The sequence below is a fragment of the Lynx canadensis genome, chromosome A3, assembly GCF_007474595.2.
Source record: "Lynx canadensis isolate LIC74 chromosome A3, mLynCan4.pri.v2, whole genome shotgun sequence".
In the NCBI taxonomy this organism is placed as follows: domain Eukaryota; kingdom Metazoa; phylum Chordata; class Mammalia; order Carnivora; family Felidae; genus Lynx; species Lynx canadensis.
Genome location: NC_044305.1, coordinates 108,849,734 through 108,863,089, shown reverse-complemented (window position 1 = coordinate 108,863,089; position 13,356 = coordinate 108,849,734). Strand labels below are relative to the sequence as shown.

Sequence of the window (13,356 nt, the reverse complement as noted above, 5' to 3'; positions counted from 1 at the left end):
CCGCACTACAGAAGCCCTCCCTAAGAACGCCCCCCTCCCTCCTATCCCGACTGAGAAGAAGAAAGGGAGAAAAGGAATATGAACAAATCCCCAGCTACACCTAGGCTAATCACAGTTCAGTTTTCCCTAACAGAGACAAAGAAAAGTGAGTTTTACAAGCTTAGCTTTGGGTACAATACCTTAGAGCTCTCACTTGGGTGTTTCCTGCTCATGCTCTTTTCAGTATAAACAAATATGGTTTATGTAATGGAATACATACTTCAAGGATTCCTTAAAAAAGAATCACAAGTTTCATTTTATATATACAACAAATTTTTAATTATGTACTGAAAATAAATTACAGGAAATAACTTTAAAATGCAACAGAGGACAAAGTCACGATAAACATTCCCATTGAATTCCCTTGGGGGGGTGGGGGGGGAGACTGCAGTGCTCAAGGAAGATAAATATCACAAATATATCAAAAACTTCAAATTGTCTATGCATTCACACACTGACATGAGCCACAAACATTCCTTCACAGGGACTGCACTTAGCCTACCACAGAACCAGATTTTGCCATAAACTACAAAACTTTTAATACAAAATCGTATTTATATATTTATAATTCATATACATGCCCTATCTGTGGTTTTAGAAAATAAAAGCTACACACTGTACAGACACTCTGAACTCATAGCTGTAGGCAACATTTTTGGATGGAATTTCTCCCCCAATAAAATTAATGGCATATTTTATGTACACGAAGGCTAAACTGAATAAAGACAGTTCAGTTTCCCAGATATGCATCTCCTTTTAGGGCAGGTTTATAAATTTAAAAAGGCAAGACAAATGTACACCTCAGAATCACTTTCTTAGCTACAAGAGTTGTCATGTAATTTCTGTGAGACTTCTGACACATGCATTTATGTAATACTGGTATTGAAGGCAGTAAAGCAATATATACTTTTAATGTAGTGGCTCAATAAAGGCTTCATTGTCATCCCGATCTGATTCTTGATACAGTGATTCATAACTTCACTAGAAATTAAAATTTCAATGGGACACTGGTGTTAAAGAGACTCTAAATAGATTTCTTAAAATATTTCCCTGAAATATCCTTTTACATAAGACAAATTTCATTAACATTAGATTAAGTAAAAAGGAAAAAAAAAAAAAAAGGAAGAAAGAAAGAAAGAAAGAAAGAAAGAAACATGGCACAAATGTGCATGATAAACTAATGCTCCTCAGCCAATCTCCATGTCTTAGGAGCCAAGAACAGAATGCTTAAAACCAACAAACAATTTTCACACTCTGTGGCAGCCATCTGTGAAGCCAGTTATACTAAACTACTTCTACAGTTGATTGTAAACTTTGGTTTATTTTTATTTGAGTTCTCATTGTACAGCAAGCATGAAAAAAAGGGAGAGTGGAGTCCATGAGGAGATGAACTGTCAGTCTGTCTTTAATCTGGCATGATGAGACACCTGGTCAGTCAGGCCTGCTTTGATAGAGTTTGTGACAGACTGCCTTATGTTTTCCTCCATCAAATTATCACCCAGGGGCTTCAATACCTGTGGTATGAGAGATGTGCAAAACAAATAAAAACATGAGGTAAAAAAAGAGGTACATAGAAAAATAGATATAAAAATTCAATTCAAAGCAATGAAGAAAATAACCAGGAATGTGGGAAATAAAAAAGATGCTTCTCCCCAAAAAAGCTATGATGCTACAAATAATGCAGTTAGACATCTTATAATGCAACAAAAATTACTTTCCTCCTACTCAAACCATTTACAATTCCTATGAGATGGACGTGCGATTCCATACCCTCTATGCAGCATCAAATCTGGTAAGTATACAGCATTTATGCAGACCGGCCCAGACGGTCCTGCTTATTGTCCTACATGTTTAAGGGTGAACAACTTCAGATAGAGAAAAAAGTTAAAAATACTGTCTAATTTTTCTTCTTGTTATTGTTGGATGACAGTCTCTGTCGCTGTGCTGATGAAAGAGCACGACGGACCATTCGACGTCTAGTAACTTCAAACAGTTTGGAAAACACCTAAAACATGGAGTGACTCGTTAGGACAATGACTCAGAGCGCCTTGAAGTTAAAGCGTTTAAGACTACAAGAATCTGCGACTGTGAGTTTCTCACCTTCCTGGGACTCCTCTGAAGCAAAAGAAAAGAGAAATGCAAGAAGATTTAGGCAAGGTTTGTTGACACAGCACATATCTTCTCTGACTAGTGATCAACCTACCTCAACTACGCTGGTAATTTTACACACTTTAGACTCTTCCACTTAATTGTTTTGTAATAATGGCACCTCTAAAGTCCTAGAATCAGTGCTACCGGAGCATGATATAGGAGGATGACTGGTTTTCAAATGAAGACATCGCACAATGATTAAAATTCATGCTGCAGAAAATTAGTGATGGTCCACAATTTTAAAGTAGAGAATTTTTTTTAAAAAGCGAGGCTGCAATAGCTTTTAATCAATCCTCTACTAGAAGATATCAAAGGAATATCAAGAGTGAGGTTTTTTTTTTAAATGAAGGGTTAAATTTAACAAATATCCAAACACAAGCTTCCAAATCAGATCCAAATTTCTCTAAAGAATAAATACAAAATCCAAACTAATATGGCAGGTCACTTCATAAAATAATGACACTGTTACAAGAAAAGTCAATGCCCAATCAACCTTCATCAAAAAATGATTTACTTCTTCCGTCTTTAAATTTAAAGGCAAAACCAACATGGACCTGCATGTCCTAGACCTCCAAATAAGCCCAATACTTCTTATGCCCAGAAGTGGTTTCTGAAAATGCCTATTATGCTGTCCATCAATACTAACTGCAGCTTTCATTCTGATCCTTGAAATGATGCTCAAGTATTTCACGATGATCATTTTAATGACAACATCCTGGAACGGAATTTTCTGAACCCGGGGAATTCCAGCACACAGGTGGACATTCAACATGGCTTCCCTTAGTAGATTCTTGTCAGGCCCGACTTTGAATTCTGGTTTGAGGTAAAAGATTATGATTTGAATTCTGGTTGAAGTCAAAGATTACGATTAAGAGAAGCTGGTTCTCTGTTTGTGGCGCTTTGTTTTGTTCATTAGTGTTTCCATAGTACGGACAGCAAACAAAATTCCTTTGGTAAAAGAAATCCCTATCAGGTTGTTCCATCAGTAAATCACCACTATCTTCACGGAAGGCAACAAAGACCTTAATATCAATATTTTCCCTCAAATATAGGCATGAATTGCTTCTTGCCAGGGTTAATAAGACACTTCTTTTGCTTTCTTAAAGCACTGCACTTCCAAATTTCTTTCTTACACTGATTATATTTTCTTTCCTCTAAGAAAAAAGTCCGTAGAGACTCTGGCCCTGCCCATTGTCTGGTATAATCAGGCCTCTGACTAAGAATCTATCCAAAGATATTACAGATTTAAGCCAATCAAAGCACACTAAAATTATGACTTTAAGAAAAAAATAATTACTCAGTTCATACTTTATATTCAGATTACACAACCATAACCAAACAAAACAGAAAACATCCTTTTGACATTCCTCATATAAAGGAAAAGGAGGTGTGCGAATACTGCAGGAGAAGGGTAGGGAAATGTCACAGGGATGAGATTAGTCACTGAAAAACCAAAAGATAGATACCAACCTGTTCCCATAGTGTTTCAGCAATCTGATCAATCATTGTTCCAATTTCTCTGAACTCCCCAGAGTATTTTACATATGCCCAAGTACAAAGAGATGTCAGTGCTAACCCCATGACAAGGTTACACAAGACGGCTATAGAGTTTAGGCCAATGAAGCCGGTCAGTCCTGAGATTATGTACATAGCAAACATGACTGCAAACAGTGTGGCCGGGGTACGAGCAGCATAGAAGATGTTTTTGCCATCATTGTGCTTTATCAAGTTTGCATAGGTTTCTTCAATTTCAGCTTCAAGCTGGTCCTGATAACGATGGCAGAATTCATCTCCGCCCATTTTTTTTACTGAACGAAACTGTTTGATCGCCACTTCCTTGAGATCCAGGTGTTTTCGCTCCAGATCTGAAGGTGCAATGTAAGGCTTGTCCCCACCACATACCTGTACAGAGGAGTACAAGACAGATTACTGGCTAGAAACAATTCACACTTAAAAAACATTCCCGGTTCACAGTTTTTAGTCTCAAAAAGTCAAGCCATCTACACGGTTCAGTTTTAAACTTGTTCATAATATCTCATACATAATCATAACCTATTTCTTGTATGTTTAATGGACTCGGGTAAAATAAATTCTCCAAGTATGACTAATACCAGTAAAGACAAAAAAAAAAAAAAAAAATCTGTACCCGACTTCACAAGACTCTGGGCAGAGAGTGGGTAAAAGAGAACACATAAAAAAAGGTCCTTTAACGTTCTAGTTAGCAAGTTTAGCACAGAAGTTGTCATTGGCCTTAAACTAATATTACATCAGAAGCTGCTAATAAGAGCACTCTGAATCATGCGGCAAAACTATTTTAGTACGATTTACGTAGTAACTTGCCACCTATATCGTGCACTCTAAACATGAGAATTATTTTCTCAGTTATTTCCAGCAGAGATGATGAAGGGGAATCAGTGAATGATGTATTGTGACAGTACGTAAGGAGCACAAATTATTTCAATTATTTAACTGTAAAAATCCTGTCTCACTTTAGTGTCAAATGTAAATGTTGGTTACAAACCTGCTCCATACTTTTGCAATAGATCTCTCTTGCTCCTGCTACCGCAGCAAGATTATTAGCTTCAGCTGTTGCCTAGAAAAATAAAACAAAATGTGCCAATTTTATGCAAAAAATGCCCAGCGGCTCTATAAAGTCTGACTAACACAATAAAGTCTATAGAGTGAACAAGTCTGAAAATGAACCAGAGAAAACATTATCAACTTCCAGTTTTCCTTTCCAATGGAAGGGATATAGTAATGGCTTCTAATGGGACTGCCTGTCCAATTTTGTTTTGCTTAGGTTTGTTAAAATGGGTTTGTAAAAAAAAAAAAAATACCACACATGCTCAGGAAATTGTAGAGAATTAGACATACCCTAAGAAGTGTCAAGTCTCCAGATGTATAGAATTAAAAATTACCCATATGCTTGCTCTCTCATATCAGTATGACACAAGAGATTTTTAAATCCACAAAACTGCTTACTACAGGAGTTTTAGAAGAAAATACTATTCAATCCACTATAAAACTGAAAAATTGTCCAAAATAGCAAATCTTAAAAAACATAAACTAGATATGTATCTGAAAGACATAAAACCTAAATTTGGGTGAAAAATTAACAGTATGAACACAATGAAATTAGTAAAATTTAGTAAGAAGTGACGGACATGAATGAAAAAAAAATAAACTTAGGTTAAAATAACATTGTCCCCAGGGGCGCCTGGGTGGCTCAGTCGGTTAAGCGTCCCACTTCGGCTCAGGTCATGATCTCGCAGTCCGTGAGTTCGAGCCCTGCGTCGGGCTCTGGGCTGACAGCTCGGAGCCTGGAGCCTGTTTCAGATTCTGTATCTCCCTCTCTCTCTGACCCTCCCCTGTTCATGCTCTGTCTCTCCCTGTCTCAAAAATAAATAAACATTAAAATAACATTGTCCCCAAAGAACACCTTTTAAAAAAGAGAGAGAGAGAAAAAAGAAAAAAAAAAACAAAAACCTGTATGTACTAGAAGCAGCTCTAAATCATTAATACCAAGATGAAATAAGCCTTACTAAAAACATTCAATGTCACAGACTCAGAGAAGAGAAGAAGTTTGGTTTAGACAGGCCCTTATTAAGCTATCTCCTGCAAGAGGAAGTTTTCTACACTTCTCTAGCAACTTTATTTCTGATGGCCTATGTGTGCAAGGTCTGGAATCATAGAAAAACTTCAGGACCCATGACCCGTATTGACTTAAATATCTGAAATTCATTTGCGTGCAAAGAAGCATGATCCCACTTCCAGCGTTTATCTCTAAACCAAAGACTCTTCTCCTTCAAAAATAAATATACGTACAACACACACACTACCTGAAGCATGGACTTTGGATGTGGAAGTTCCTCTCCTTGATAAATCTTAATGTAAGCCTAAAAATATAAAAGACTCTTTACATTGGCAGGTTAAACAACTGGCTCTAGATTTCCGAAGGGAAAAAAAAAATCCATTAAATATAAAAATAATTCATACTTTTAAACATATGCTAAATAATATCCTAGAGAGATGTTTCTAAATAGAATTCCAACGTGCATAAAAGTTATATTTAAAAGTAACATATACAATGCCACCCACTTTATGAAAAGGAATCCATAATTCTCCCCTACTGTTACTGTTTTAAATGTTAGACATTTTTACTCAATATTTCACTTCAATCAAGTTAAATGATATTTCAGTTCAAGAAAAAAATTACCTAATTTGTGCTCTAAGAGTAAGAAGGAAAGATGACAGTTTTTAACAAGTCCATATAGAAACTGTTCATCTCAACTTTCTACTGACTGAATTACTTCACAACTAACCAAAAATGCTATGAAAGTGACCAACTGTCCAATAAATGACCAAAAATACACTCTTAGTTAACTATAGTTTCCCTTCCATCTACCCGTAACTACTATGAATAACTAGAACCCTGATAATGGTCTTGCTCTGGCAAGCAAGCTATGAAGACTAAAGAAGAGCAGAGAGAGAGAAAAAAACCTACAAGTAATTGGATTCAGAAACCAGTTTGATACTTTCGGCTGCTCCTATTAAGTCCTCAAGAACTCAGAGAGAAGACTCTTTTATGAGAACTCGAGAGGCAGAATGCCACTCCCCATATCCACTGTCCTTCACAAATGAGAGTGGCATTACAATTAATTACATGGTGAATGGCTCTTCTTCTCTCCCTACCAGAGCTGGAGGAAACGGAGGATAATCCCATAAACAAAACCACCCTCTAGAACATACAAGTTGTCTGCTATCATTTTAGATATCCTTAAAAATTGGTACAGCCAATGCAAAGAAGGGAAAATTATAAATTTCACTTTTTTGCTGTAAAATAAAGACAGGAAATTTCTTGTACATACATATGAGTTTTAAGTCAGCTATATTTCTAACTGAGACCAAGTCATTTAACGTAGCAGTTTTCCTACCTTAAAGTATTCTACAAGATCTCTACAAGTGACTTTAGATCCACTTATCTCTTTTTCTACCAAATTCTCAGGGGCAAGCAGCAATGGAACCAGATTTCGAAGCTCTCGCTTAAAGTCTTCATCAATATCTAGTGGAAACGAAATATAAACCAACATGTTAGTCAAAAGAAGACAGAGTAAAGAAGTCCCCACTGGTAAGAGCTAATAACATTCTGTTTCATGAAATGACAGTATACACGATCTATTCCTCGAGTACATTCATTTAAAAAACCTTATCCAAACACATCGTATCTCCTAGGAAAAAATATACTCTCCCGCTCCGCCCCTGCTCCATTTCCCTCGTGCCCCAGTAATTCTTTCAGGTCAAATAATAAATTGTGGACTACCACAATAAATTCCACATTAGTATTGACTAAACTATCCTTTTCAAAAGGCAAACAATTCATGAAATTATACTAAATTTTAATACTAGATTTTGTTTTCCAGCCATTCTGTAAAAATTTCATTATTCCTCCAGCCTTTTGCCATCATGCTCAAATCCTAGGACATACTCAAAAAATTACATCATCCCTAAAACAGAGACTTAAATCTGATTACATGAATACGATATATTCATAAAACATTTTACAGACTACAAACAGATGAAATACTGAAATGTTCTCAGCCTTCGGGATTTTTAGGACACCGGTGATGAACAACAGACCACATTATAAAATACGCTAATCCATACACTACAAGTCTACAACAGCCCAATGGAAAGCTAGACAGACCACACAGAGCATTAATATCACCTCATTAACAATGCATCAAATGTCTTCCAGTAGAAGACAGAAAATTTAAGGAACCATGTATTTTTTTTTTAAAACTCTCAGCCTCTAAAAAATAAATTCTGATTTTAGCAAGAATGGGAATTCCCACCTTTCAATCTCCCATCAAAACTAGGATTAGTTGCAACTTTAAGACCAGGATGTGGCAAAAGGAAGCAACCAAGATTTGAGAAACAATTGTGAATGTGCTTCCTTACATTCTGTAGCTCTTCATGTTGATTTTGTTTTACCTGAGGGCAGAAGGAGACAGCGTAAAGGCACAAACAAGGAAAAAAAGTTCTCAAGAAAACACACACACACTCACAAGTATGCACACTTAACTCAGATGCTACTCCAGATGGGTGTTTTTTGACAATATAAAATTTTACTGAAGATGCATTTCTGACCCCTTTAGTAAGACCCCACCCACTTTTGTCTTAAAACTAGAAAAGCTGTTTTTTCCCATGTTAAATATGAAAAAATACAAATGCACAAATAACTAATCAGAATATCCAACACCAGACTAACAAGTAGTGGCTGTGGTGTACAAACCAGTAAATAAATGAAGGATTTGCCTTTAAAGTATTTATAACAGCAAAGAGAAAAAACAAAGTACTAATTTGCTAATAAAAAGGTTAGCCCTTGAGCAAAATAACAGCTCAAGTGAAAAAGCTCCAATAAAGTCCAAAGAACCTCTGAAACTTACTGGAATTTTAGTACTTACTCCAAATGATTATTTATGATTGATGCTAGTTACCAGTGTTTTGGGAAGAGAGACTGCTATGTATTTTCTGGAAGAAAATCCTAAACAAACTTTTATTTAATTTATTTGTTTGTTTTTAATGTTTATTTTGAGAGAGCAAGTGCATGCAAATGGGGGGGGGAGGGCAGAGAGACAGAGAGAGAGAGAAAGAGAGAGAGAGAATGAGAATCCCAAGCAGCCTCTGCACTGTCAGCGCAGAGCTAAACACAGGGCTGGATCAAACCATAAGATCATGACCTGAGCAGAAATCAAGAGTCGAGCCACCCAGCCCCTCAAACTTCGATTTTTTTTAGTAGCTACTTATCCCAATATAACTCATATACTCACTCGGACTCTTCTCAAACAGCGTTTAAAAAAAAAAAAAATGCACCATTTATAACTGACAAAACCTGGAAATTACCTAAATCTCCATCAAGAGTAGAATGAAGAAACTGTTATCTATTCATGTAATGGAATACCGCATAGCAATGAGAATAAATGAACGAAACTACATGCAACAATATCTCAGAAACATAATATTAAGCAAAAGAAGCTAGACACAAAAGAATACATGTTGTATGTGGTTCCTTTCATAAAAAGTACACATAGCACCTGTCAGGTCAGGACAGTACCAGAGGGCTTGGGGGTTAGTGGATGAAAATGGGTGCTGTTACGCACCTATGTTCAGTTTGTATAAATTCATCATCATCTGAGCAGTTTCCTGTATCATGTCAATGAGATAAAAAAAAAAAAAAAAATCTTGTCTTTGAAGTACATGATTCTGAGTTGTTAACATGCCTGATGTGCTTTGTGTTAATTTCTTCTGAACAAACCAGAGAAAACTCTGACGGCTGAAATTATCTCTAACAGGGTCTAGAAATGCCTTTCAAAAAACCCAAAAATGAGGAATTGGCTTAATCTCGTTTTAGTGATAAGAAAATTATATTATACTCCAAGTTTTTGAATGTGGTTGAGAAACTAAATGCATCATCCTAAAGGGAAATAAAATTTTATTAACCAAAAAAAGATGACCCTTCTACTTATGAATTTATGGGATTTTCATGTATTCTTTGTGTATGTGGGTAGGTGAGTAGTATCTGACCTGAGGGTTTCCCCAAGTACTTCCAGGGGAGGGTAACTTTAGGAAGAAAGGATCATGTTGGTGAGGTTATTCTTTAGGAATGGCCTTGGTGTAGCATATTGCGTGGGCCAGGAGTCCGGATATTTGGGTGCTAGTCCCAGTTATCAACAATTAGTTAAGCGACGAAAGGTACGTCACTGTTTTGGGTTCCAGTTATATTATATATTTAAAAAAAAGAAGGGTGAGAGCACCTGGGTGGCTCAGTCAGTTGAGCATCTGACTTGATTTCAACTCAGGTCATGATCCCAGGGTGGTAGGACCAAGCCCCATGTCAGGCTCCATGCTGAGCATGGAGCCTGCTTAAGATTCTCTCTCTCTTCCCTTCTCCCCCTTTCCCCCTCTCCCCAGCTTGTGCACACTCTCTCTCTCAAAATAAAAAAAATAATTTAAAAAAATTTTTAAATAGATGATGTTTAAGATCCCTCTTCTAGCTCTATATGCTGTCAATCTAGGATAGTGACATCTCTTTGGAGAGAGGGTCTCAAATCATCTGTGTTCAATATATGCACACTATATTATCCAGGCTGTCCCAAATGTTCAGAAGCTCAGCTGGGCCAGAAAGAGACACACATGCAATCTAAGTAAATTCAAAAAGTCAGTCTCCTTCAAATTTTTATATTTTGAGTACTGATTTACAGTTGGTTCTAAAGAGAAATACTTGTTCCTTAATTTCTATTCAAGGGCATTGGCCTCTTTGGCAGAAATACGACCAATTTACTTTTCATCCATTCTGTATGGAGCCACCTGGGCTAACCTGGGACACACGATTTATGCCAAAGACATTGAGAGACTGGAAGTCTAAGCGGTAGTCCAGACAGCCCACTCCTTCATCTGGCTGGGTGCTTATGCTCTCCTCACTGGGAAATGGGGGTTTACCTGCAATCTCTTTTCAAGGAATTGTTTTCCACCTTCCAAACCATATGAATGTTCATAAGGATAACTCCAATCTCGAATCAAAAACATTAATGTCTATAGAAAGAAAACAGTGGAAATCATTTCTTACAAGATTTTACAAAAAAATCACTACTTTAACAATTTAACAATCACTCCCCTAAGAATTCCTTATCAAAAGTTATAGTAACCAAATGGTTAATACTGCTCATAGTGATAGCAAGGGCTTCTCTCAGCCAACAACACTCCCAGCCCCTATACCAAGCAACTGCCTCCATTTGAGAACTTCATGGTATGTAAAGAAAGAGCCACCACAAGCAATAATACAGGGTCTTAAAAAATGAACAAAAGGCCTAACAGGGCATACAGATCATAATTTTAAATCAAGGTTGTATAACTAAAAGACCAACTAATCTAATTTTAGACTGAATTTTTTACTCATATGTGCTTAGGATTCTCAATCTCAGCCCCTCAGTATTTGGACCAGTTCTTAGTTGTGCGTGGCTGGATGCTGAACAGCATTTCTGGCCTTCACGCACTATGCCAGTAGCATTAACCTCCCTTCAAAAACTGTGACAACCAGAAATGTCAAAAATTATCCCAGGTCAAAAAAACTGATATAGGCCAAATGGAGTATATTTATCCATATACACAAAAAAGCCATAAGCTGCCCAGATATTTCATAAAAGTGATCACTTGTGCCAGACAAGACTGAGGCAGAATCAGTGTAAACCCACCAACACTTGAGAATCACCAGCAATGCTGTCACACAGGAAGAATTTCAGAGACTGATGAGCAAACCGGGTGGAGTCATTCCCACCTCCTATAACACAACTGACTAAATAGTACTAACGTCAACTTATAAATTACACTTACTTCAAAAAAGAAACTATCTGAAATTAACTTTGTTTTTGTTTTTGTTTTTTTTTTTTAATCTGTCATGACAGGACTCCACAGAAGCAAGCATAACATATGCTTCTCAAATAACTCCACCCAGGTTAATTTCTGACTTAATATTCTGTACCTGACATTTTAAAGGAATAAAAAACATATGGAGATTGAAGAGGTGGAGGGAGGGGACAGGTTTAATAAATTCTGGAACTTTTCTACATGAAACCAAAATAAAGAATAACAGGACTAACCTCAACTTGTAATATACCACAAAAAACAAAAACCAAAAAAAACCCAGTAATATTATTCTGTAATAGTTTACCATGTATACAAGAAATTTATATGACTGTCTAAAGTTTAGGAATTAAATAATCTCTAAGAGAAAACACTAACCATTTAATCTAAGTATTAAGAATCAAACTATATTCATTAGTTCTATTTCCTATTCTGTGAGCCTACTGCTGATCAGGTGGTAATGACACTAGTTTCAACTCCATTGAATCTGCTGCTAAAAATGAATTTTTTGTAATATCCTCTTACCTTTTAAGTATCTTCAGACTTAAAAGACAGGTGGCTTGATAGCTATTTATAGGTAAGTTTTTAAAAAGGATAAAATGCTTATTTACCTGAAATGGTTTCTGGTAGATTTCTTCCATCGCAAGTCTGCCGTACTCTGTAAATAACTATTAAAGCAAGTTATTTAAAATAACGCCCCCAAAGAGACTAAAAGAAGATATCTGTAAAGCCTTTCTGTATCAGACATCAGAGCCTTTAAAATCATTTGAAAGTTAAGCACTTAATTTTCTAACAGACTGGGCATACATTAAAATTTCTTCTAGTTAAGAAGTCATACGTCAATTTAAACTCATATAATATTCAATCTTCTTATACTAAAATGGGCTTCCAGATGGAAAGTCACGATTAAATAAGAATTATATTTTCAATTCTTTGGCACACATTCTTTGAGAAATACATACTTGCAAGTGTTGAAGATCATCTTCTTGAATATTCTGAGACAAATTATATACCTGTTAAAACAAAATAATCTTTTTATTCTTTTTTTTTTTTTAATACCCAGCTGTTTCTAACTTTACTTGCAGAAATGGAGGTTATTTTACAACCTTAGCACAAATGAATCATTTAGCCATTAGCTTAACCAGTGGCACATGAAAAGGATTTTCTCTTTTTTCCTAACAGGATAAACATTTAAGGGGGAAGCAGTGGTAGGAAATTAGGTAAAAATCATGAATACACACATAAGGGACCTAGAAAGTGGCAGACATTTTTAAAAGTATGTCACGTAATAAGGTTTTTTTTCCTCCTTTTCAGTTTCTTTAATGTTATAATCATTTTTTTAATAGAGTGAAGATTGCTTTCACAACTTTTTTTTTTTTTAATGTTTTTTATTTTTGAGAGAGAGAGAGCATGAGCAGGGGAGGTGCAGAAAGGAGAGGTGGACAGAGGATCCGAAGCAGGCTCCATGCTGACAGCACAGAGCCCGACGCGGGGCTCGAACTCATGAACCGTGAGATCATGACCTGAGCCAAAATTGGCCGCCCAACTGACTGAGCCACCCAGACGCCCCCCACAATTATTTTTCTAAGTCAATGAATATGAGGGGCATAATTCTACAAAGATATTTTCCTCCCTGGTATAATCATAGTGTGAGTGAGTGAGTGAGTGTATTTTATAGTTTATATTTAGTTTATATTTGTTTATATATTTATATATTCATATTCATATATTCATTTATATATTCAT

General features: G+C 36.2%; 1 protein-coding gene across 3 annotated transcripts in view; it reads right to left on the bottom strand.

Moving 5' to 3' along the window:
• Positions 1-289: 289 nt before the first annotated feature.
• The window catches only part of ATL2 (atlastin GTPase 2), a 58,691-nt gene continuing 45,624 nt past the window's right edge, over positions 290-13,356 (bottom strand). For 2 of the 3 annotated variants that reach the window (XM_030311280.1, XM_030311281.1), the window contains 9 exons: positions 12,573-12,623; positions 12,222-12,278; positions 10,690-10,782; positions 8,043-8,181; positions 7,125-7,252; positions 6,030-6,086; positions 4,712-4,783; positions 3,661-4,092; positions 290-1,553 (listed from right to left, as the gene is read on the bottom strand). In XM_030311280.1, coding sequence (XP_030167140.1) covers positions 1,434-1,553; positions 3,661-4,092; positions 4,712-4,783; positions 6,030-6,086; positions 7,125-7,252; positions 8,043-8,181; positions 10,690-10,782; positions 12,222-12,278; positions 12,573-12,623 — 1,149 coding nt within the window. In that variant the 3' untranslated portion in view covers positions 290-1,433. Of the gene's footprint in view, positions 2,045-2,139; positions 2,155-3,660; positions 4,093-4,711; positions 4,784-6,029; positions 6,087-7,124; positions 7,253-8,042; positions 8,182-10,689; positions 10,783-12,221; positions 12,279-12,572; positions 12,624-13,356 lie in introns of all 3 variants that reach the window. The other variant, XM_030311282.1, reaches the window with a different exon arrangement.